Below are 26,487 nucleotides of genomic sequence, written 5' to 3'. Positions count from 1 at the left end.
AGGGATCTGAGCACTTGGGCCATCCTCCACTGCATTCCCGGGCCACAGCAGAGAGCTGGACTGGAAGAGGAGCAACCGGGACAGAATCCGGTGCCCCAACCTGGACTAGAACCCGGGGTGCCTGCACCGCAGGCGGAGGATTAGCCTAGTGAGCTGAGGCGCCGGCCTGTGCCTTTATTTTTAAATACAGCTGAAAGATCCTTGATCCTATTTTATTTTTGAGAAATTGAACCAAACTACTCTTTTCCCATTTTTACTTCGCAGGCTTGAGGAACTGTAGTACTAATTCAAATAGGCTATACTACAAACCAGGTAGCTAATGGAATGTGACCATAGCACAATCTAATGTTGACAAGCAGTCAAGATGCACAGTTCACTGGGGCAGCACAAATCTGCAGCAAGGACTGACTGCATTTTATCAACACTTTCTACTTGTTCCCTTTCACTGCCTCACTTGGATACTACTGATGTTGAGGAATACTGGGATAGCATCAACTCAGAAATATTGGAGAAGAAAAATTCTTCTGGGTGAGCTTAGTGTGGCAGTACATCAAAGCAATGCTCCTGGAGAAATAAATTCATATAGTAAAAGATTTAATCTGAATGTCAAGGTCAGTATAATTTTTTAGCATTTTTTGTGAATTAAATGTATCAGTAACATGCTGACCACAGAAATTTAAGAGACGGTATTCAGAGTGAAGAAAAAAAAAACTCAACATAGAAACTGTGTATTTATCAGACTGCCATGATCAGACTAATTTAAACAGGTGATTACATTGCTCATATGAGCAGTGGTTCCAGAGTTGGTTGGTTGAGCACCACAATAAAGTCAACAAAACCCCAGTTTTTATAAATCTCCCTGGTTCTGACCACTGCAAGCTGCACAGCTTCATTGCTCAGGGACTAACTTGGGGGCAGGTATGACAGCATTTCCTGTGAATGTCTGTGGGGCGGTAGTATCCAGCACTTTAAGGCCACTGGTCCAAGGGCCTACAGTACAATCGAACATAAGCTTCTCTTTCCTCCCATGGAGCTGCTCTTGCTACCAGTCAAGAAGGTCAAGTGTCTCCTCCTCCTGTCCTGAGGTTGAAGCTTTGTTCATCCCTCTAGTCATTTCCTAGGTCAACTGCACAGGAACAATTCTACCTGGGAGAATGAAAACAAAAGAAATGCATGATCCTAGCGTCGTGGAGCTGAGATATCTGCAACCAAGCTGTCAGCGGTGTCCTGGTTTCTCTGAGCCTTCTGGGGAGCTCCCTTCCTCATCCCTCTCTGGCTGCTGGGGGTTTTCTGGCCAGCCATGGTGTTCTCTGCTGGCAGCTGCAGCCTTCTGCTCCTCCCTCTGCAACCTGTGGTCGTCTCCCTGTGAGTCTCTGTCCTCCTAGGGCCATTTTATAAGGCTACCAGTAACTGTGGCTTAGGGGCCCACCCTCCTCCAGCATGACCTCATCTCAACTGCAGCAGCGACCCTGTTTCCAAATCAGTTCACATTCTGAGGTCCTGAGAGTAAAGACTTCGACAACTCTTTCTCTCTCTCTCTCCGTCTCTCTCTCTCTCTCTCTTTTTTTTTTTTTTTTTTTTGAGGATCTAATTCAACCCATAGCATCTCCCAAATATTTAACATCCTTCTCTCCTAGTAGATCACTCACGTTTCTAAGGTAATCAGCCATTTGGTGCCTACACGGCTGCACGTTTCAGGTGCTAGCTTGGAGTTCACTTCGCACACACCTACTTGCATATGTATGCACGTGCACACAGCTTGCTCTATGCCTCTTTCTGGATGTCCCAAGCATACCAAATGCTTTCCAGTGTGGGACACCAGCACCTTGAGGGTTGGTTCTGTCTACCTACTTTCTGGCAAAGCATTTTCCTGTCATTATCTTCTGAGATGTTTGGACAGGCCAGAGTCACTTCCCTCAACCTTTTGGCCCATGATTTTAACTTCTATTTTAGGCTCATTGAAAACTAACCAACCAACCAACCAACCATCTTTCTATTAGCCATGCTTACTTTTTCCTTCACTGTCTCTTGACAGCCAGTTTCTTATAAAACCAGTGTACCATGTTTGCATAAAATTTTAGATACAATATTTTTAAAAAGTCACACCTGCCTGTGAGGATGCCAGTTAGGCCTAATTACACTGATGATGTTGTAGATGAGTCATTCAAAGCTTTGCCAGACCAAGTGTCCATAGACAAAGTGGGCAGGTGGGTAATGGTGATTGGAATCCATTTTTTGTGACTCGCTGAACTAAGGAATTTCCAGCACAACCTATGCCCAGTGTTACTATTAATATTGCTAAGCCAGTATTCACATCAAACACATGCCAGGTAATAGCCTAGTCTGTAGTAAAAAAGAAATATAAGCTTAATTTATGTTAATTAATGGTGATGGCAAGGGGTTGGAAATAGCTAATTCTTAATTTACCTGTCCTACCATCACCGATAGGGGAAAATTAAACTGAATGTTTATAAATGGCTGAAACCTAAGAAAAGTAACCAAAGTTGTCACTGTTATTTTTGTTGAAGACATCTGTAAGTGGCTGTTATTCTTAATTGAAGACATCTGTGAATGTTCCAGGGCTGCCATCCAGAGCTCCGTGTGTGCTCCTCAGCCACCAGAGGCTCCCGTCTCTTTCCCTGGGTCACCTCTGACCTAATGACCCAGGAACCCTGTGGGACAAGGTCTGTCTGGCAGGTGGGGAGCTGTCAGAGCCAGCTCCAGCTGAGCACCCCTCCCATGGCCAGTGTCACATGCCAACTGGTGTCAGATATGTTGAATATTGTGCTTGCTGAGTAAGTCTCTAGTGGGAAGGAAACTTTGTTTTTATAAGGTTTTTTACTTATTTATTAGAAAGTGTGCGTGCGTGTGTGTGTGTGTGTGTACAAGTGCTTTCTTATCTGCTGGTTCACTCCACAAATGCCTCCAACAGCAGGGAGCCTGGAACTCCATTTGGATCTTCCACATGCGTGGCAAGGACCCACGTACTTGAGCCATCACCTGCTCAAGGGTGCACGTTAGCAAGCTGGAATGGAGAGTGAAGCTGAGACTCAAACCCAGGCACTCCCACATAAGATGCAGGCGTCCAGGCAGTGACTTAACCACAAATGACCTCCCTGGAAATTTTTATTTATTGGGGACAGACTAATACACAGGCACTGTGACAAGTACTTAAAAAAAAAGGATTTATTTATTTGAAAGGCAGAATTGGGGCCAGTGCTGTGGCGCAGCGGGTTAAACTCCTGGCCTGAAGTGCCGACATCCCATCTGGGTGCCAGTTCTAGTACTGGCTGCTCCTCTTCTGATCCAGCTCTCTGCTATGGCCTGGGAAAGCAGTAGAAGATGGCCCAAGTGCTTGGACCCCTGCACCCATGTGGGCAACCCGGAGGAGGCTCCTGGCTCCTGGCTCCAGCTGTTGCGGCCATCTGGGGAGTGAACCAGCAGATGGAAGACCTCTCTCTCTGTCTCTACCTTCTCTGTAACTCTGTCTTTCAAATAAATAAAATAAATATTTAAAAAAGGGCAAAATTACAGAGAGGCAGAGGCAGGGAGAGTGGCCGTGACAGCCAGAGCTGAGCTGAGCTGAGCTGAAGCCAGGAGCCAGAAGCTTCTTCTGGGTCTCCCACGTAGGTGTGTGGCCCAAGCCCTTGGACCATCTTTTACAGCTTTCCCAGGCACCTTAGCAGGGAGAAGGATTGGAAGTGGAGAAACCAAGAGTTGAATTGGTGCCCATATGGGATCCCAGCACTGCAGGCGGTGGCTTTACCTGTTGCGCCACCGTGCGGGTTCCTTGACAGGAACTTTTAAGACACATTATTTTGTTTCATTCTCAATAACATCTCTCAATAGTAGATATTACTTTCCCCCATTTTACCACTGGAGAAAGTGAGACTTAAAGAAGCACATGAGGTATGCTCCTCAAATTGACATCCCTAGTAAGTATTAGAGCTGTTTAGGTTTTCTGAGTGTGGGAGTGAAGAAATTAAGGCAGAAGAGAATACTCAGGCTCATTTTGTAGCGTGCTCATAGACGGGGCTGGCAAGGAGAATGTGTGCCAGCTGACAGTTCATACAGCAAAGACACACAGAAGTGGCGGAAGGATACTCCAAAATTGGAGTAGGAGATAGATGCATCTTTTTAAAAGATGCACACGAAGGAGTTATCACCTACAGCTGACGGCCCAACTATACTTTGTCATTGCCCCAGTGCGAGAAGCAGCCCATATATTAAGGATCCATGTATACATAGCGTCTTCCTAAAACAGCTAAAGATCTGTTTCCGTATTAGAAAACAGACCTATGGATAAAATAAACATTTGCTTCTTTTTAGAAAAATTTCTTCCTTTATACTTCCATCTGCTCGTTGTTGCAAACAAGAGCTAATCAGCTGAGCAGAGAAACAGATGTGCTGTGACGGCTCCAAAATTGGGTCTCTCTCTGCCTGGCAGAGGGTTGGTGACAGGGGACGGTTGCTATAACAACCAGCTTACACCAATGCAGGAAGAGCTCAGGCTTTTTGCAGCCACTCTTGCCTTCATTAATTATGCTGTTCCTAGCTAAATGATAGGGTAATGCTATTTCCGTTGGCACTGCCAGGACTAGCGATGACAAATGAGGTATTTTGCATAGAAGGGTTGAGAGAGCCATTAAAACACTACAGCGCTGAAATATTATTATTGTCATTATTACCATTTTGTTCCCGAAGCTCTAGCTAATGGGTTTTGTTCCCAAATAAGAGTTAGCATTTATTGAGTGCTTACTGTGTACCAGATACTAAGTGCTTATACATATTAACTCATTTATAATTCTTGCAACGACCCCATAAAGTCAGTGCTATTACTCGTCCAAAGTAAATAAGCCATAGGACCATTTTTTTTTTTGTCTTTGGACAAGTTATTAGGTGATGTTACCAGAATTTGAGCACAAATATTTGGTTCCAATATCTCCACTCTAAGCCACTATAGCACAACAAATTGTGATCACCAATCTACCATATGGATTTTTTTATTTTAAAAATTATTTTAGATAATTATCTTTCCTAGTGTCAACCTAAAATGAGTGACTGATTCTGTAAATGAAGAGTTTGTTCTGGACTAGCAGGGGCCTGTGACAGGGGAATGCATGTGCAACAGTAGATAATAGACCCATCCTACAAGGATGGCGAGAATGGAGAGGAAGTACCTGTCCCAGGGCCTTGACACAGGAGGTGATGTCAGTTCATCAGTGGAGACAAGGTGTCAGGCAAGGTTTTGTGCAAGTGGGGAGCTGGCCTCGTGCACATCATGGAACAAGCTGCAACTTGGAAAAAAGTTCCTATAGTGTGGGGAGCAACTCGGACTAGACTAAGTTACTGGAATTAAGACTTATTCTATGCATCTGCTCTCCCACAATATGGCGCTGGGAGAGGAGTAAACAGCTTCTACACAGCTGCCTCCAGTTCAGCCAATAAACTGTAGGACTTGCTCCTGATTGGAGGAGAGCAGCGTACTCGGCATGTGGGCAGCTGAGTTAGGATTGGCGGAGGAGGACTATAAAGGAGGAGAGAGACGGCATGCACCAGGAACATCTAAGGGGAACACCTGTGCAGCCCCCGAGAGAGCCGGCCGGCGGTGTGCCGCTCCCCTGCGGAAGTGGGGAATGTGGCAGGGGGAACCGCCCTTCCACGGAGGTGGAAGGGACAGTAGCCAACCCGGGAAGAACCGGCAGCAAACCCGGGGAGGGCCGAGCAGATGAAAGAACAGCGCAGGGTCCTGTGTCGTTCCTCCATGAAGAGGGGGAGCGACACTATAGGAATTTTTTTTGTTGTAGGCAGTGTGCCTTCTTCATGGCCTTCAAGCTTTATCTGATGAGGATTAGACAAAAGTGACTTCATTTTGGTACAGAGGCCAGTATTCTGGCACAGCAGATTAAGCTGCCACTTGAGATACCAGCATCACATGTTGGAGAACTAGTTTGAGTCCAGGCTGCTCTGTTTCCAATCCAGCTTCCTGCTAATGTACCTGGGAAGGTAGCAGCAGATGGCCCAAGAGTTTGGGCCCCTGATACCCACATGGGAGAACTGGATGGAGTTCTGGGCTCCTGACTTCAGCCTGGCCCTGCCCTGGTCACTGTGGCCATTTGGGGAGTGAACCCCAGGGATGGAAGATCTCTCTCCCTCTGTTATTCTCTCTCTCTCTCTCACTCTGCTTTTCAAATAAATAAATTTCTAAAAAATAGAATGGCTTCATTTCAGTACTGATAACTTTGACAGTAGGATGTTGAGGAAAATGTAATATTTCAGCCTAATGTTGGAAGCCCGTGTAGTTAATGTGCAAGGTAGCAGATTCTGGAAAAGCATTGAATTCAGGAGCTTTGAATTTTAGTCTTGGCTCTGTCAGTCATTTTTTAAAATAGTCGTGGTTCAGTTATCTTAATATGGCTGCAGTCTAGGTGAACAAAGCGCAGAGCACACATTTTGGAGTCAAATCTGGAAGCAAATTGTAGATACCTGCTTACCCATTTCACTACTTAACCCTAGGCAAGTTACTGCATATTTCTGCCTAAGAAATGGGAAGAAGTTTAAAAAGGTAGAATGGAGGGGGCGGGGGAAAACAAATCTGCCTCAAAAGACGCATAAGGTACTGAAAGCATTTGGGGCTGTACCTAGCACAGTAAGTCCTTTAAAAGAAAGGTGGCACTACTGCCCCACCCCTATCTCTGCCAAGTTGGGGAACCTTCTTTCTGCCAATGGCCATTTGGGCATAGAACATCATTCGTGGACTGTACAAGGTTATCAGCTTAAGAATCAGCCTACTATAGATTTACTGAATTTTGGGTCCTACCAGCCACTGCCTTGACAGGGCCACACCCGATGATTTCAAGGGCCTTCCATAGCCTGCAGGTGGGCTGTTCCCCATCCCTGGCACATTCTCTCCCCGCAAGGCCCCCTCTATTTCAGAGTGTTTGCATATAGGGGGAGGGGAAGCCTCTTTGGATCTCTATGCTCCACGGCTCAGGGCTTCATGGGTGATGAGGGTGGGGTTGCACTGAGCTCCGGGGAAGGGTGAGCTGCTGCTGGCGGCGTGGCTATTAGCCTTCATTTTTCCTTGGCTGTCTTTGAAAGGACTGGGGATTCTTGGTACCTGTCTGCCAGTCACAGTGTGAGGAATGCAGGCTTTGGGTGTTTAAGAAATTTCAGTGAGAGCTTCAGAACTTTCTATCACTGGGTGGTTCTGTCCCTGGGCCTTCCCTAAAACATTGATCTCTGAGGTCCTGTAGCTTTTTGGTGCTCCCTGTTTCCCTCCTTATGCCAACCTCTAAGAGATTCCCCGCTTCCTGTCCTGGGGCGGCCACTGCCCATATCTGTATAGTGGCCCTGCCTTCTAAGGCCTGCAGGTGGCACCCAGGGGCCCGGGATCTGGTGAGGGAAGGCCTGGGGCAGGACTGGAATGGCAGGGTGCAGCACCTGTGTTCCCTCTCAACAGGAGCTCTGTGGGCAAGTTAAGTCACTTGTTACGTGTCGGCGAGGAGGCAGCAGTGACGTGTCATCACCCTCCTCCTGGGGGTCTAAGTATAGGCCCTGTTTTAGGCGGCAGGTCCCAGGTGTGCAGGAGCATGTGTGGTCCAGAGCAGAGCCCTCCCGTTCCCCCACTTCTGGCTAAGCAAGAACTGCCAAATGGAACAGCCTCCCTGAGCACCCGCTCTGTTCCAGGCTGGCCTCTCTCTCTCTTCTTTGGGGAAGTGAGAAGGGACCAGGCGTCTGCTGTGTCCCCTTCCTCATCCACCCACTAGGAAAGGCCAATCCTGTCCCACAGCGGGCCAGACTGCTCTAGGGGTGTCACACCAGCTCTTCTGAGCTCTGAGCCCCAGCTTCCCTGGCGGCTGCGCTTCCATCAGTGCCTCTGCTACCCTGTCCAGAGTCCAGAGCCTCGGCTCAGGGCAGGATTCTCACCCAGGACGGGTTCATTTGTTCCCTGGCCTGATGGCCGCTGAGCTATCGGGACAAAGCAAGGGGAGCGGCAGTCAGCAGTAGGAAGGGGACCCCACAGAAACCCCAGGTGGGCTGAAGTAGGTGAGGTGGGGAGCCCTGTGTTTATTGTGCTCTATCGTGTCCCAAGATGCTCCACACCTTTTCTGATTTTAGAAAGTGAAGCAGAACTACTCTGATTGGAACATATGACATTCCCAAGGGCATCCTGATTGGCACGGTGAGAACAGACACCAAAGACTGCTTGCAAATGATGACGTGTGCCTACGTAGCAGCATACGGATATTCTGTTGGGTTCACTTCCCTGCCGTTTTTCAGCTGTATGGTGGAAGAGAAGTTTTTGTAAAGCGGTGGTTGTTTGTTTTGTCTCACTGGTTTCTTACTGTGAGCTAACGCTTCAGTTCTATTGCCTGTTAGCTGTGTGACCTTGGGCAAGTTTCTTAACCTTTCAGAGCCCGATTCCTCACTTGGGCTGCTGCCAGCTGAGCTGAGAAGCTGTGAAATGAGCTGAAGTGTGGAGCCTCTCCTCATTCCATCCTAAACTGGTCTCTGGTGCCGGGGGTGGGGGGGGAATTGGGGTGTAACTGGCAGAGGACAGGGGTGGCAGGGAGCAGGGAGTGAGGGCACAAGGCGGTGAGGGATGGGCAGTCCATCTGCGGAACGCTTAGCTGTGTGCTCGTGGTGTGGCAGCTCCTGTGGCTGTGGTTTACTGAGTGTGGAGTCTCTGGCCGTGGCCAGCATTCTCCATATTATGGGAATTCCCAGGAGATGTGGGGAACCATGGAATTTGCTGGTTTCAAACCCAGAACAGGGCTCCCTCTGCTTTCCCCTAGCTGTGGTTGGAAGTTGGTGTCATGTAAGTGTGCTCTGTGTGTTTTTTAACTTGAACCTTTTTTTTTCTTTAAAGCTGAAGCTGAGTATTATAATCCTGAGAAAAGATGTGTAGAATATCACATTCTAGTTAAAGATCTTTCTAGAGTTCCTGAGGACAATACAATTTAAATTATTTCTAACAACTTCTCATGGTACAAAATAGATTTACCTTAGTTTGAATTTGAAAGAAGAAACCAAAACCAAACCAAAATAAAAAAAATAATCCATCTGGGGATGGGCCTTTGGCACATCTGTAAAGACAGTGCTTGGGACTTCCACATCCCATATCAGAGTTTGAGTTCTGGCTTGCCTTCTCATCCAACTTCCTTTTAATAAAAGCAGAAGGTAATTACTCAAGTACTTGGGTCCCTGATACTCATGTGGGAGACCTGGACTGAGTTCTAAACTCCTGGCCTTGGCCTGGCCCAGCCCTGGCTGTTATAAGACACGGCAGTGAACCAGCAGATGGAAGATCAATCTTTCTGTCTCTATTTATTTGCCTTCAACTAAAATGAAGTAACTAGAAAATTAAAGAAAACATCAACTCCAATTTATCTGTTCCATATTTTTTTTTTGCAAAAAACCCCCTCAAATCCCAACTACATCCACCCTTAGAGTTATTTTTCATCCAAAGGGAGAGATTTCATTTGTTTACTCAGTATCTCAGCTTGAAACACTTTAAGCAGTTTGTGTATAAAACTGTTGAAAAAATATTTGCCCCTGGAGTATTTATAACTGCAATTCCCAGTTTCAGAGAAGAAGTTCTATTTTAGAAATCTTTACAATCAGTAACACCGATTATGCTGCATGCACTGTGTAAGCCACATCCAGAATCCTGTTTGCCTGCCTCCCTTGCAGCCTGTCTTATTTGCCAGTCTGTTGCCTGCACTTTAGGGCTCAAGGTCAGCCAAGGATTAATAGCTTTAGGTCTATTTGCCTTGCCTCTTATTTAGCTGAATTTAGCTCCTGAGATAACAGCATTTGCCTGTGTGTGGAGTGAAATTTTAATCTCGACCTTTGGTTATAATTTTGAATTGCACAATTGATTCTAGTAAGGTGAGAAATCAGAACAGAAGGCAAACCTAATTGCATTTTTAATGACATCTCAAAATATCAGTGGAAAAATTAAGTACTGTAAAATCACCTTTTTTTAAAAAAGTTTGAAGTTATTTTTTATGAAAACAAGACATACTATATTTGCTTGAAAGCATTTGCTAAAATAACATTATTGAGAGAGATTTTAGCCTAGCAGCTCTTTGATCTATAATTTGATAAATGGTTTAAGCTAATATCTGAGTTGAGGAGCTCATATGTTGACTATTTTTATCGCTTTTACATCCAGTCTAATACAGATGTGCTTTTCAGATAATAAAGACCTTGAAATGAGGATAGGCTGTTCTCTGAGTTCTTGTCGCCTAAGTCTTTGTGCAGGAGGCAGAGGGGAGCTCTTGCCCTATCTCAAGAGACTCATCAGTAAGCCCTACTCTTGGCCTAGATTGCAGTGGGTGAATAGTAATCATGGGGGTTTCATGGGTCATGGTGGCCTGAGAAAGTGACGGTGCTACCCCAATTTCCTGCTTGTAGTAGAAATGATATAGTTGGGAAGGGCATGTCCTTCTTCTTGTATTAATCTCTTGGGAGTCTGGTTTTATAACCAGGACACAATGTTTAACCTGCCAACCTATTGATAAAGAAACACAGCAGTCAACGAATATCCCAGAAGAAGGAAACACTCTTGAAAGTTAAGGCAAATTTTTCAATATCTTTTATATTTTCCAGTCAAACTCCCCCAAATTTGCTTTTTTTATTACAGAAAGAATTCATGCTTGCTATAAATATCTTAGAAAATGCAGAAGATCTTAAAGAAGTAAGTACAATAAATATTGGCCATATGTCAACGAGCCAATGATACCTACTACCGACATTTTGGTGTCATAAAAGAAACTGAATAAGCAGCATTTTCAGAAGCAGTACTGGAGATGAGACCCATGAGAAGAAAAGGTTCAGGGAGATTAGATCATTTCCCAAAATCACCCAGTGAAGAGGTGGCAAACCAAAGATGTTCAGCTCTAGAATTTTCCATCAGCCACAGGTGCAGATCTCTGCATGACTCAAGAGCTACCCACAGTTGTTTTGCCCTCTGCCAATCCCCAGCTGGCGGCTGAGGAAAGGGCCAACCATCTTCAACAGAACTCTGCTGACCATGCCCAAGGACAGACCAGAAGATGGCATGTGTCAAAGCAGCTGTGTTATCAAGTTGTCCACCCCAGAGCGCCTGTGGGAGAGAGGAGGTGGGTGCTCCTGGCTGTGGTGTTCCTGGCTGTAGAACTTGTTCACTTGAAGAAGACAGAAAAGAAACTTCTCCAACCATCAGAGAAAGCTGACTGCAAAACTTTGCTCCAAACTCGAGCTAAACCACTAGTAAAAATGTGTTTCTTTTACTCAGTCTCTTCTTGAAAGAAAGGGTTTCAGCAGCAAAGGTGGTAATGACCAGTATGTCAGAGGCTTGAACTCACCTCTGGATAAAATGGCTATTGGAATTGGCCACTAAGGCTGCTGGCGCATAGATATTGCTAGTAATCCTGGCATTAGTGTTTTTCCTCTCCTTAAAATAAGAATCAGTGTAGTCTAAGTGGACCAGAGAAGGCATAAGTTTGCATTTCAAGGTAGGAACCTGGACACACTCCATTAACCAGCATCCAAACAGTTGCTCTGTTGCTGAAGCTCATCTTCCTTAATGGAGACATTATCACAGCAATTGGCATCTTTTCATAGACCTTAAGACCTTCTACAAAATATCGGCAATAACATCTCCTCAAGGTTCCAGCCATTCTGTTCATATCCTTAAAATAATCTACTGCTCATTCTACATCATTTGGATGGCGATACTAGCCTCTCGGTTTGAGATACTGCCTTGAGAGCACTTATTTGGAAATCATTAAATCATAGGATATTAGAACTGGAAGGGATGGTAGAGACAATTCATTGCAACCTTGTCATTTTATAGATCATGATAGATCTTGATGCACGAGTGATTTGTTGATACCTGGTTAGGGCTGCTGCTCAGACTTTTTTTTTTTTTTTTTTTTTTAAGATTTTTTTTCTGGAAAGAGAGAGACAGAGAAAGTGATCTTCCTTCCATTGGTTCATTCTCCAAATTGCCCTAATGGCCAGAACAGCTCTAGGCTGAAGCCAGGAGCCTGGAGCTTCATCCTGGTCTCCCACGTGGGTGCTTTCTCAGGCCATTAGCAGAGAGCTGGATCAGCTGGATGTCAAACCGGTGCCCATATGGGATGCCAGATTGACAGGTGGCAACTTTACCTACTGTGCCACAATACCAGCCGCTCACACTCCATTTGAAGTTGTTGTTGAGCAAATTAATTTCTCCTCCTGGCTCCCCTAATTTTGTAAATGGCACCATCATTCTGGTCACCCAACATCAGTCTTTCTTCCATATGAAGTCACCAACCTTCCATTTCTAAATCACAGTCCAAGCCCTGCAAGCCTTCTGTTGAGCTCTGTCTCCCACATAGTCCATCGTCCCCATCCCAGTGTCACCAGCAGCATGCACCTTCCAATGATGGAAGCAGAAGCTCACAGTAAAGGGGAGTGTGGCCAGCCCTCCATACCCAGGTTCTGCATCCACAGACTCAACCAACCATGGATCAAAAGAAGAACGTGTGTGTGTTGAACACATACATACCTTTTCTTGTCATTCCCTAAACAATACAGGATAACAATTACTGATATAGCATTTATTTTGTATTAGTTATTATAAGTAATTTAGAGGTGATTTAAAGCATATGGGAGGTATGCATAGGTTGTTTGCAAATACTATGCCCCTATTTTATACAAGAGATCTGAGCATCCTTGGATTTTGGAATTGGCAGGGGTTCTGAAACTGAGGGATGACTTGGGGCAGTAGAAGTGAAGTAAAGGAGTATGACAAATTGAGGGTATTTAGGGGCCTGAGCTTGTGTTAATACCATATCAACCCCTTTAACATGACTTACAGAACCAGGAGTCCCTGATAGCAAGGTAGTGTACTTGCTTGCCATTGCTGCTGTTCTTTCTTAGTGGATCATTAGAACGACTGATTCAGCAAATTCTTTGTGAGGTTGTTTTATCTTGGGGGCAAGGGAACCAAGGACTATTGTACTGTCCAAGCATCCTTAACTCAGTTGTACTTTATCTAGAGACAAGAAGAATGATAGTACTTTCTATCCTAAGGAATTAGTTGCAGACTTTGGTGTTTGATAGGAAATCCACTTCCAGGAAGTGCTGTCCTCCAGTTGGGAGCACTTCTTTAAATCCCATCACATGTGTAGCCCATGTGCAGGAGGGATACTTACTCCTGGTAAGAGCAATCCCGAAAGAGGGGCCACCTGTGAAGATGGAGTTTACATGACAAGACCTCAAAAACCCTGGTTATTTAGTCTTAGTGCAGAAGCTGCTAATTTTAACCAAATATAACCTTTATTGTACGTATCATTTATAGGGCCATGGCTTGTTTACTTGTCCTGTCTACCTGGGTTCAAATTCTGGCCCTGACAATTACCAGCTGTGTGACTTTGGCTAAGCCAAGTTCAATTTCCATGTCTACAATTTATTACATGATCAACTGAGTTTTGAGAAGAGAGCAATTTGGCCAAGAGTTGCTTTTCTATTCATCAGATTGAACTGAAGATAGTGTCTGCCCATAAAGAGTTGAAACCAGATAAATATTTTGAATATTTTATGACAACCCTTGAGACATGTTAGAATCTATTTTCCCAAATTTGGACCTGTCTTTGGGTTGCCTCTATGTCTCATCCAAGGTGACTTGATGTGTTGAATTTATCTCCAAAAGTTGTATCAAGTGGGTCTTAAGATTCTTTCTGTCGTCTTGCTTAGCCAGCAGTGGCCTACCTCTACCACTCGAATCATTTGGAGCCCATATCTTTTCTTGCATACATTGGTATTCATTGACTCAGGACATTTGCAGTTGTCTCGGTTTCTCATTTAATTATTTTGGGCTCACTTTACTTTTCAGTTGGCCATAGCTCCTGTTGGTGAAGGATGGCGTCTTAGTTCTCTGTCCTTTGCAGTGCCCTTCACAGCATTGTGAATGAAAATGATGAACTATTTGCTGATTAATAGGTCTAAATTATGTTTGTCCCACATTTTTGACAATGTCATTTCTGCAAGCTATTGAAATACTCTTCCCTAGAGACCTTTAAAAATAGTGTAGGGTATTGTGGTGCAGTGGGTTAAGCCACTGCCTGTGACACCAACATCCCATATGGGTACTGGTTCAAGTCCCAGCCACTCCACTTTAGATCCAGCTCCCTGCTAATGTTCCCGGGAAAGCATCAGAAGATGGGTCAAGTACTTGGCACTCTGGCACTCACATGGGAGACCAGGATGAAGCTCCTGGCTTCGTCCTGGCCCAGCCCTGGCCTTGGGGCCATTTGAGCAGTGAACTAGCTGGGGAAGCCTTCTTAATAGTGACATCATTCTACTCTCAGGGCAGAGCCCTCATGACCCAGGCACCTCCCAGAAGGCCCCAGCTCCCAACACTGTGGCCTTGTAGCTTAAGTTTCCATAATGTAAGTGTGTTGGGGGACATGTTCAGACCATTGTACTTACCTCAGAATTCTCTAGGTCTGAAGTCCAACAGGAGTCCTACCAGGCTAAGATCAGTCTCCATGTGAAAGTGTCCCACTTATTTGAGCCTTCATATATTCTAAATGGAGCTCCAGTTTTTCAACCCAAGTTGGCTACCCTTTTCGTCTTCCCCATCTCAGTAAATGCTAATTCTATTTCGGCCGTTGCTTAGATCAGAAACCTCGGAGTTGTCCTTACCTCCTCTTTGTTACAAGGCCCATTCCATGCGTCCGGTTGCCTCTGCCTTCAAAAGTACATGCAGAATCTGTTCGTTTTTCAGCATCTCACTAGATTGCATCTGGATTCCTGCCATAGCAGTTTTAACAGGTTTTGTGTCTCCCACTGTTTTGCAACTTTTTATCCTCAGCACAGCAGCCAGGATGATCCTGTAAAAATGTAAGCCAGCTCTGTCGCTCCTCTGCTCACCACAGTCAGTCATTCCATCTCATTCAGAGTAAAAGTCAAAGGCACTGTGAGAGCCTGCAAGGGTGGCACCATCCTTCTGGTTCCCCTGTGTTTGCCACCGGCACTGCTTCATCACCAGACTTTGAAGTTGCCCGTCTGCCCTCGGCCATGTGTCGTCCTGGGAGGCAGGTTGCTAGTCCAGTGGGCTCCTGGTCACCCCACCTCCAGGTCCACCCCTGCTCTCTCCCCTCCCCCCGTGATAGTCACCACTCCATAGTCTGAGTGGAGGGTTGCCTCACCTGACTAAGAAAGTTGGTAGAATCAGATTTCTTACGCCCCCTACTCCAGTAGGGACTTGAATCATCTTCTGCTGCTTTCCCAGGCCATGGCAGAGAGCTGGATTGGAAGTGAAGCAGATGGGACTCGAACCGGCGCCCATATGAGATGCCAGTACTGCAGGTGGCGGCTTTACCCACTACGCCACAGCACAGGCCCCCTACTCATTAACTTCTAAAAATGTGTCAGGCCCACACATTGTGCAGATACGGAAGGGACAACACTTGTATTGTTAACCAGTTCCCTGGCTCCCAGCCTGCCAGAGCCTCCCCTTGAAAGAGACGCTCAGAGGTATAAATTATCCCGCAATCAGAGCCTAGCCAGGCCGGAGCCCCCGTAGCTTGGCCCAGGGCCATTTCCTCATTCTGCTGGTCTCCTACCCAGTCAGGCCATCTCGGCAGTGTCAGCTGCTGCCATATTGCTCACCAGGTGTGGGGCTTTGAGGAGGGGCAGATGTTCTCAAAGGGAGTGCTGGAAGCGGGACAGGTAGATAGTTCCTACTTGATGTCATTCTTAGCAGGCTCCCAGCGTCTTTCTGTTCAGTTGGTCACATTCCTGGTGGTTGTGTGCAGGCGACAAGCATCTTCGAGTGCAGTCATTTCTTGTTGCTGAATCTAGGAGCTGGTAATGAGGTGAAGAAAGCAGAAAAATCTTTCCTTAAAGGATGGTGGTGGTGGTGGTGGGGGGGTCAGGGTACTGTTCACCCCACACTTCCTCTTGATTTGTGCTTGAGTCTTAGAAGGTTTTGTGCCTGATTTTTTTTTTTTTTTTTTTTGCATGGAACTGACATATTTTTAGAAGTTAATGAGTAGGGGGCCGGTGCTGTGGCATAGTGGGTAATCCCACTGCCTGCAGTGCCGGAATACCATATAGGCTCCAGTTCGAGTTTCCTCTGCTCCACTTCCCATCCAGTTCTCTGCCGTGGCCTGGGAAAGCAGTAGAAGATGACCCAAGTGTTTGAGCCCCTGCACCTACGTGGGAGTCCCGGAAGAAGCTCCTGGCTTAGGATTGGCACAGCTCTAGCCACTGTGACCATCTGGAGAGTGAACCAGTGGATGGAATATCCCCTCTTCCCCCCTTCCCTGTGCCTCTGCCTCTGCTTCTCTCTAACTCTGCCTTTCAAATAAATAAATAAATCTTTTTTAAAAAGTTAATGAACGTATGAGATGGCAAATTAGTCACACACCAATAAGGCCTAGAATGCACACCTACTGTTATTCCTGGAATTCAGTATTGGAGTAACCAAGGAACTGAGAAGGGGCTAGCACCAGCCAAGGGCCTCTATAGGGCATCTGAGGTGGCGTGGGATTGATGTGTTTGTTCTGCTTTTGTCTGATAGGTCATTGCTTGTGAGCAGCAGTATGATTCCTCCTATGACGCGCGCTGTGACGTCTGGTCCTTGGGGATCACAGCCATTGAACTGGGTGACGGAGACCCTCCCCTCTTCGACATGCATCCTGTGAAAACACTGTTTAAGATTCCAAGGTAGGACACAAGATGGCGCTCTTGGCTCACTAGTTCTGTGTGGAGCTGTCTAGTTAGAGGGATAATAAACAGTTGTAAGCAATTTCTCTTCAAATGTGAGAAAGCCTGAATGTAAAATGTATTTCTTTTTGGAAAAACACAAGAGGAAGGGGCTGGGGGAGAGGATTTCCTGAAAGATAACATAGACCAAGACATACTAGAACCATTTTGTAATAATTGATATTTTCAGAACTCTGATTTTTCTGGGATGTGTATTCTGGGCGGGGGGGGGGGGGAGCTTTGCACAAGAAGATTACAACTGCAATTTTGGGTTAAGTAATACATCTAAATACTGGCTTTTTCGTTGTAATTATGTTCTTTTTCTAGAATTTGGGAAAATTAGGGAGTGAAGAAAATGTGTATCATATTACCGTATTCATTCAGACTATGCTGAAATCTATCAGAAAAATACTACATCAGTCATAAATCTTCTCCTCCATCCCTTAATTTCTATCTCAATAGGAAATTGTGCTGAAAGAGGGTGTTTAGAATGTAGTTAATTGCAAGCATATTTTCTATTGTATGTATTCATTATGGATCCTAGGAGAGGTTTGGTTGTCTCTCAATGGAATCGGGCTCTGTACGGCCAGTTTTAAAGCTCTTATTTCAGAAAACGAAGCTATGGGGGCTCCGGCCTGGCTAGGCTCTGATTGCGGGATAATTTATACCTCTGAGCGTCTCTTTCAAGGGGAGGCTCTGGCAGGCTGGGAGCCAGGGAACTGGTTAACAATACAAGTGTTGCCCCTTCCTTATCTGCACAATCACACAGCCACCACAGCCTTTAAACATTTCTGCTGATTGCAATTTGCATTTCTGATTAGGTCTATTTATATGCAGATGAGGCTCTCTGCGTTCATCATCATAATGTTATCGTTTTTTCTACCTAATCCAGATGTGAACAGCCACCACCCACTATTCCAAAATAAAACGACTCCCACTCGAGCCTGGGTTAGTCTTTTTGCCTGCTCCACACACCAGAACAGATCATGGTGATTAGAGGAGCAGATGAAGCTCCTGGCCTTTTCAATTAATTGTCTGGTGAGTATGCCAAAGGACGGAAGATTGCAGGCGCCAAGTTGTGTACAGTATTATGCCAGGAACTGAGAGATGGTGTCTGGATTGATTTGTGCACTTTGATTTTTTTTTTTAAACACATGGTTTATTTCCTCACCAGTTATTTACTGTGGCAACATAACTTCCCAAATACTAGGCTTAAGGTGTAGCTCCTCATTTGTAAGATGGATGCAGATTTGGTAGGAGATACATATATATTTTTCTTTTTTTTATTATGTGGCTGTGCACAGAGCAACCAGTCCAAAATTTTGCAAGGTAGTAAATGTGAGACAGCCAGGAAGCAGTGTGTGTGTGTGTGTGTGTGTGTGTGTGTTTAAATAGACCTTTCATCTTCAATGACTGTACTGAGCCTGCGTGTGTGCTCAGCCAAGCGTCTGATCTCTGATCATCTCCCTACTCCCACTCCACTTGCCTCTTCCGGGCACAAATAACTTAGCCTTCATTGCCTGCCTCGGGACAGAGTGAATCCCACAACCAGGGCAGTTGGGAGAAAATGATCCTTATCCTATCTTTCATAGCTTTATTTCTCCCCTCCAAGTGTGACCTGTTCCTTGCCTGGCTCTGCTTCCTATGCAAGTGTTGGGTCAGGTGGTGGGTACTAGGGATGTCAGCCGGAGCCACTGGGCAGATTCCCGGAGAGATCGTGTGTGCTCCCCACTTCCCATTGTCACAGCCTTAGCAGGCAGGCTCCACATTCCTGGACACAAAGGGTAGAGGTTTCACAAGCACATTCACATATACTGTATAGCACTTTTCTTCCTAAAGCCAGGGAAAGCATGTTGGTTTTAGTTTGACCAAGTAATTTATTTAAAAATTACTCCATCAGTTAGAATTGCAGAGTTCTCTTAGAGGGGCTGTGGATTGACCGTGTGTGCATGTGTATACTATAATTATGCTAAAAATGTATCCTCTCAGAAGAGCTCTTAGATGAGGAATGGAGAAATTCAGCATTTACATATATTTAAAAGGCACCCCAGGTATTTGCCTGTGTGTTTCATGGGGTTTACTTTCTCTCTTTTTCTCCACCCTGCCTTCCTAAGGAGAAAAGTGAATGGAAAATAGTGATTTAAAAAAGAAATTCAAACCTTTTGAAGCTGTTTGGCTTTAGAATTTTTTTTTTTTCCTTTCTATTTACACTGAGTATTTTAGGTGTTCTAGAATTCTCTTCCATTAAACAAGGAAGTCCGGTTCAGGGTGCTCCGGGATCCCAGCTACTGCGTATGCTTCCTCCTCGGGCCTTCCTCACTTGACTCTTCCCTGCTGCTCTTTTGTACGAGGGGTGTGTGTGTGTGTGTGTGTGTGCTTTATGGAAATCCTAAGGGAAGGACAGGCAGCCTCGACTGAGCCCCTGAAGAAGCGACTTTCAGGACTTGCAGAGGACTTAGGAGTTAATGCAGAGCTGGTCACCTAGGAGGCGAGGGCCTCAGATGTCACAAAGCTGGAGTCACCCAGTTCCCTGGGCACTGTCAGAGAACGGCAAGCGAGACCTGCCCGGATGTGGTTGATTGGCCGGTACACAGATCTCCCGGCTCTTCCCGTTTCTGCCTTCTTTCTCTTGACCTTCACGTTGGAAGACAGGTCACTCAAAGAAATCGTGACCTGTCTTCTAAACACTGTGTGACTCAAAACCTTTCCTACGTTGCAAACACAGAGAAATTATCTGCTGATTGGCAGAGCGTCCGCTGTTTGCTGAACCTGTCAGCCTGTGTCATCTTGTCTAATGCCTTTGCTCCAGAAAAGTCACCCCTCTCTGAGTGTCGCTGCTCTGTCTCTGCTGTCTTCCTCCAGGAGTTAGAGGAAGAGAACAGAGACCATTTCTCTGAACATCAGTGGATTTGACGCCCTCGCTACTCTTTCCTGAGGACTCCTTTAAAATACCAAAGACTTAGAAGGATCTTACGTGCATTTTTTTTTCCCTTACAAGGGGATCTGTTTCACAAATGCAGTAATTGCAAGAACCAATAGTTAGGAGAAATAAATAATTATGTCAGTTTCTTGGCAAGGGGGTGTTTTCCCCTGGCTTAGAGTCTTCGCTTAGTGACCCCTTTGACCTCTCTCAAGAAGTCAGAGAGAACCAGTGTGGGTGTGTTTACCGGACAAACACTGAGAGCTGTGTGGCCTGCCCATGTATCTGGGGCCAGGTTGCAGCCAACCTGTCTGGTGTCTCATCATGCAGTGAATACTTCCGCTTGATTCCTTGTGAGAGTGCTGGGAATTTTCAAGATTGCCAGCAGAAGTGTCCTTGGCTGGAAATGGATGGGACAGACTGGCCTGAGCGTTCCAGTCCCTAAAAGCGGATGATTAGCTCTTCCTAAAGAGAGCTTTCCCTGCGGTACACAATTGAAGAAAAGAACTCGTGATCATCACAGATTGAGTTTGTGGCTTGTTGCCCTCACTAAATCTAGGTTATTCCAAAGTCGTCAGTAGCCACCCGTATTAATTTTCTAGGGCTGACACCACAAATTACCATGAACTTGGTGACTTAAAACAACTGAAATTCATTTTCTCACAGTTCTTGAGGACAGAAGTTCAAAATCAATGGATTAACAGGACCATGCTCCCCTCAGGTTCTCTAGGGAAGCCGCCTTCCTCACCTCTGCCCTCTCCTGGTAGGCTCTGGTGTCCTTGGTTTGTGGCAATGTGGCTCCATTGTCTGGCTCCACTTTCACTGGGCTTTCTTCCCTCTGCTTCCAGTCTTTTCTGCCTCAGACATTGGATTTAGGGCCCATCCAAATCCAGGATGAGTTCAACTCCAGATCCTTGCCTTAATTACATTGGCAAAGGCCCTTATTCCAAATGAGGTCACATTCTCAGATTCTGAGTATACGTATCTTCTATTTTTTTTTTAAGATTTATTTATTTTATTTGAAAGGCAGAGATACAGAGAGGAAGAGGCAAAGAGAGAGAGAGGTCTTCCATCTACTGGTTCACTCCCAAATGGCAACAATGGCCGTAGCTGAGCCGATCTGAAGGCAGGAGCCAGGAACTTCTTCTGGGTGTCCCACGTGCAGGCAGGGGCCCAAGGACTTGGGCCATCTTCCACTGCTATCCCAGGCCATAGCAGAGAACTGGATCAGAAGTAGAGTAGCTGGGACTTGAACCAGTGCCCATATGGGATGCCAGCACTGCAGGTGGTAGCTTTACTGCTATGCTGCAGTGCTGGCTCCTGAGTATACATATCTTTTGGGACTCACAATTCAATTCATGATACCAACCTACTTTCATGTTTAAGAGATCCTACAAGAAACTAATCTGAGGACAAAACACAGAACTAACTAAATCATGATGGAAAAAATAATACGAGCTTAGATTTCTCTCTTCCTTTAAAATAAGTAAATGTAAAATAGAGTTGAGATCTATCAACTGCCATTGTGTTTTTTGCAGCCATTAATACATTTAATCCCCACAGTGACTCTGAGAAATGGGTACTCTGTCAGCACACTTGTTTCCAGATGAGAAAGCTGGAAGTCCAAGGAGGTTATGCAGCTTGCCCTAAGCATGCATCTAGGGAAAAATAATTGATTTAAATTTGAGATGCCTGACTCCAAAACCATGCATTGTGCTGCTGCATTGAAAAGTCAAAGTCCTTTCTTAAATTATTGGTTGGTGAATTATGTGCTGAGCACCAACGGGATGGGACTATATCAACACGAACAGGATGGCGTCCTGGCCTTTGAGAAGCTTACAACCCAGCATTCTTCCCCCCTGCTCCTAATTTTAAACTGACATTGTCAACCTGACAGAATTTTATTAGTGTTAATGACTGTGTCAGTCAAAGAACTGAAGAACAGAAACCAAAAATGTCATCATATGTGAACATAGGATGTCTTTGGCTCATTGATTGATGACTCCAAACCCAGAAATCCCTCCTTTCTCCAACCTCCCTTTCAAGCAATTGCTTTTTGATTCATAATTTGGAACACTGAAGACAAATGTTTGAACAAGAGAATGGCAGAGTAGAAAGGTCCTCGATGTTAGCAATATTGGTGCCCCATGTTTTGGATCCATCACACCCTCCTTGAAAACCTGCATCCGCAGGGTCAGGGCTATTTCTGGTACAGCCAATATCTCCGCTTTTGTCTTCTTATTTTGTCAGAGGAAAAGCTCCTTCTTGGCTCTGGGGGAAATGGAAAACAGTTTCTGGCACCTTGAATTGGAATGCATTTCTCATGGAAATGCTATTTTAAATGGTTGTTTAGGAAGAGGCGATAATAGCTGAGGTTCTCTACTCTGGATGCATTATTAGATTTTTCTGTGGTAAATAAAGTGTTATAGGCTAGTCTGAGGACTTCAACTCCCTCTAGAACTTTTAGACTTGTGGAAAAGCAAGAGTTTTCCAAATTCTAAACTGCCAATTTCCAAAAGTGCTTTGGAACACAACCCACTAGGAGTTTGGGAATGCTCAAGTCTTCTACTCTAGGATATGTTCAACTTTGTCCCTCCTAACTTGGGTTTGGGTTGGGGGCTTGAATTGTAAAGGTGGAATAAGACAGGGGTTTTGTTCTCAAGAAGCCCTAGTTTTATTGCCTCTATTTACTGGTAAACTGGGAGAAATGGGCAGAATTTGGAGGGCAAAAAAGAGAAGAGATCTGACTCTGGGAATCCAGGGTCTGGAACCTCTTGGATTGCCTGGATGTGGCATGTGGAGGGGCTTGGCATCACCTCTTGAAACATTTCAAGTCTGTTTGAGCGTCTCCTCCAGGACTCCATGCCTGCAATTGACTCTTATCCTAAAGCAGAATGCTTGGACTGCACTTTCATCTCATGTAGGCGTCTCAAAATGAAAGATGCCTTTTGATGCTGACTCTCTTCATTCACAAATCAAACCATCCCTACATGGGAAGCCACAGTCGCTGCCTGCTCCTCAGCCGTGACAGGATGCAGAGGCAGCAGGCAGCCCTGAGTCACCAGTAATTGCCTTACTATTACAGAATTGTCACAGGACATTTTCCCTTCAGGCTGCGAAATATAAGGAAAAGAAATTAAAACGCAACTATTATTGAAGTGCAGTGAGTGCAGGGTGGTGGGTGTTTAATGGCACAGTAACGCTGGATTTGCCCCGGGGAGCTTTGGCTTCTCTTCAGCAGCCTGGGTCACTCAGCTATTGGCTTCTTAAGCAATGAACCCTCGCAGTCCCTGCTTCACTCATAAAGCAAGAGGTGCCAGGAGAATTAGCGTCATTTAGCACTTATCAAGAGCCTAATAGCAAAAAGTTTTGAAGTACTGCGGTAGGAAAACAATGATCTTTTATGAGCCCTTTTCTTTCTTTGGGAGATTTCTGATTCCTGTTCTAATGGCTTGAGGCCGACAGCCCTCAGCAGGCTTTGAGGGTGCCCCCATCTCTCCCCCGACCCAGGACTTGACCCTCCACTTCTTTGGGAACCCAGTGGCTGCAGGCAGCTTGGCAGAAATGCCCCAGAAGGCTTCCTCTCTGTGGAACATATTTCCAAATTCTTTTTTAATTTGGGACAAGCAGCTGGGGCTGTTAGTTCCTGTGGAGGTGCGCCTGGTATGCAGGGAGAGTTGAGCTTTGCAGGTTGCATTTGGGGATCAGGTGGCAAAACAGGAGCGTGCCTTCGGGGACTGCGTGTGCCCACCTGTGCTGGGTAAGTAGTCCATCCTGTGAGAAAGAAAAGACTAGAGAAGCAAGGCGTTAACTTACAGCACTGTCTGTTTTTTCTCCCTCATTACCCTGCTTTCATTATTTTGGTACCACTCATTTTGGCTAATTCCAACTTCACTCCTAAATGATGGTGAGATGAGCAAAGAGGATAGGCAAGCAAACAGAGCTCAAAATAGTACCCAAGAGTTGAGGCACCCCAGTTTCTGCAGACTCCAGAGGAAACTAGGCAGAAAATGGCTTGGCATAGTGCTTAGGCAAGGGGAAGACAGAGAAGGAGACAGAGGAGGTGGTGGTCTGGAGGAAGGTATGTCACAGCGGGAACTGTCCCCACTAGGAGAATCCTAGAGCAGGTGCAGCCAGCCTCATTCGAAGGAAAATACAGTGTGGTGGTCAGGTATCGGTGTCTCTATCAGTTATCTGCTGGGATGGACCAAACCATCCCCATCCTTGGTTGCTTAAAGCAATAATCACTTACTGTTTCTCATGAGTCTGTGGATTCTTTGGGTGGTTCTACTGAGCTGGCTGGGGCTGCCTGTTTATCTGCAGTCAGCTATGGCTGACTGGCTTACGATAGCCTTGGTTAGGGTAGCTTAAATCATTCTGTGTGATTTTTCTCATCCTTCATCTGGTGGCCAGGCTTGTTCTCATGTTGGGGACAGGATTCTGAGCAGAGATGCAGGAAGGGATTAAAAATCAGACCCCCCCCCCACCCCGCCCTTTTTAAAATATTTTTAGCCAGCCTGCAAGGGTTCAAGTAGCAGGTCCATCACCATCAAGCTGTGTGAACTTGAGCAAGTTACTCAGTTCTCTATGTCTCAGTGTTCTCTGCTGTAAAATGGGGATGTGGATAGTCTCAGCCTCCCAAGCTGTTGTGAGGAGTTAATGAATGTGCATTGTGCAGAATAGGACCTAGTAAGCATTCACTGTATGCTGGGTGCTACCAAAGAAAACACCTCAAGGTTGTATTTATACCTTAAGGAATTTCCTTTCCCTTGGAGCTCAAGAATCGAAAGCTTCCATTACAAAAAGAGCCACCCATGAGGGCCATCATTGAATGTTCAGCTAATTGATCGATGACTGTGTGGGGAATTGAAGGAACATGAAGACTGATTTCTCAATAAATCCGTACTATTTATACTAAAAAGCTCTGCCTGTAGTATCCTGACACTTCTTTGGTAATAGACACACTGAAGAGGTTTGGATGGCTCACCCTGGTGCGCACACATGTATATAGTGATAGGAACTACCCTTCAGGAAGCAGGGCTGGCCCTAGTCCCCACTCTTATTTTTCTACAATGAGTAGGGATGTTGTCATCCCCTGGCAAAGCTTTCTTATCAGTTTCATTTTCTGTGCTGGGAAACCTGGGATAATTTTCCTATTTTAAAATCAGTTTTAAATGCTCTTTTGCATCTCCAGTTTAACTGCAACCCTAATGCGGCCTTGCCACAGGTACTGGGGCTTAGGATGTGGATATCTTTTTTTTTTTCAACAAAACCTTTTATTTAAGGAGTACAAATTTCATCAGTACAACTTTAGGAATGTAGTGATTCTTCCCACCATACCTGCCCTCCCATCTCCATTTCCACCCATCTCCTCCTCCCTCTCTCATTCCCAGTCCCAGTCTCCATTAAGATTCAATTTCAATGAACGTTATACACAGAAGACTAACTCAATACTAAGTAAAAATTAGAACAATTTGTGCATGCACACACACAAAACCTTGAGAACAAGTTTTATAATTAATTCTCGTAATATAATTCATTGAGGACAAAGGTCCTGCATGAGAAGTAAGTGCACAGTGACTCCTGTTGTTAATTTAACAATTAACACTATTATGTATGACATCAGTGATCACGCAAGGGTCTTCACATGAGCTGCCAAGGCCAAGTTACAAACATCCTCCTGTCTCTCTTATTCCCACTCTTATTTTTTTTCTGAGATCTATTTTCTAATGACTTTATACACAAATGATTAACTCTATGTTAAGTAAAAAGTTCAGGGGCCGGCACTGTGCCCTGGCCTGAAGTGCTGGCATCCCATAAGGGCGCTGGTCCGAGACCTGACTGCTCCACTTCCGATCCAGCTCTCTGCTGTGGCCTGGAAAAGCAGTAGAGGATGGCCCAAATCCTTGGGCCCCTGCACCCGTGTAGGAGACCTGAAAAAAAGCTCCTGGCTCGGGCTGGCGCCGCGGCTCACTAGGCTAATCCTCCGCCTAGCGGCGCCGGCACACCGGGTTCTAGTCCCGGTCAGGGCGCCGGATTCTGTCCCGGTTGCCCCTCTTCCAGGCCAGCTCTCTGCTGTGGCCCGGGAGTGCAGTGGAGGATGGCCCAGGTGCTTGGGCCCTGCACCCCATGGGAGACCAGGAAAAGCACCTGGCTCTTGGCTCCTGCCATTGGATCAGCGCGGTGCGCCGGCCGCAGCGCACCGGCCGCGGCGGCCATTGGAGGGTGACCAACAGCAAAGGAAGACCTTTCTCTCTGTCTCTCTCTCTCACTGTCCACTCTGCCTGTCAAAAAAAAAAAAAAAAGCTCCTGGCTCCTGGCTTCAGATCAACACAGCTCTGGCCGTTGTGGCCAATTGGGGAGTGAACCATCAGATGGAAGACCTCTCTCTCTCTTTTGCCTCTCCTCTCTCTGTGTAACTCTGACTTGCAAATAAATAAATAAAATCTTTAAAAAAAAAAGCAGTAAAAAAAGTTCAACAAATAATATGAAGAGAAAAGAAAAAAAAACAAAAACTGTTATTTGACAGTCAAGACAAGGGCTGTTCAAGTCATTGCTTCTCAAAGTACCTATTTCACTTCTACAGATTTCCTTTTAGGTGCTCTATTAGTTATCACAAATCAGGGAGAGCATATGGTATTTGTCCCTTTGGCTTATTTCACTAAGTATACTATTTTCCAGATTCATCCATTTTGTTGCAAATGACTATATTTCATTTTTTTTACCACTGTGTAGTATTCCATAGAGTACATATCCATAATTTCTTCATACAGTCTTCAGTTGATGGGCATTTAGGTTGATTTCATGTCTTAGCTATT

The 26,487-nt window shown here is 45.4% G+C and overlaps 1 protein-coding gene across 11 annotated transcripts in view; it reads left to right on the top strand.

Moving 5' to 3' along the window:
* The window catches only part of MYO3B (myosin IIIB), a 478,997-nt gene that overhangs the window by 44,155 nt on the left and 408,355 nt on the right, over positions 1-26,487 (top strand). For 9 of the 11 annotated variants that reach the window (XR_011387262.1, XM_070070710.1, XM_070070712.1 and 6 more), the window contains one exon: positions 16,565-16,710. Coding sequence is in view for 10 of the 11 variants with exons in the window: in XM_070070710.1 (XP_069926811.1) it covers positions 16,565-16,710 (146 nt within the window). In the remaining variant the exon portion in view is untranslated. Of the gene's footprint in view, positions 1-16,564; positions 16,715-17,641; positions 24,118-26,487 lie in introns of those variants that run through there. The other 2 variants (XM_051849444.2, XM_051849445.2) reach the window with 2 other exon arrangements.

The sequence above is a fragment of the Oryctolagus cuniculus genome, chromosome 3, assembly GCF_964237555.1.
Source record: "Oryctolagus cuniculus chromosome 3, mOryCun1.1, whole genome shotgun sequence".
NCBI lineage: Eukaryota > Metazoa > Chordata > Mammalia > Lagomorpha > Leporidae > Oryctolagus > Oryctolagus cuniculus.
This window is presented reverse-complemented; position numbering and strand designations above follow the sequence as displayed.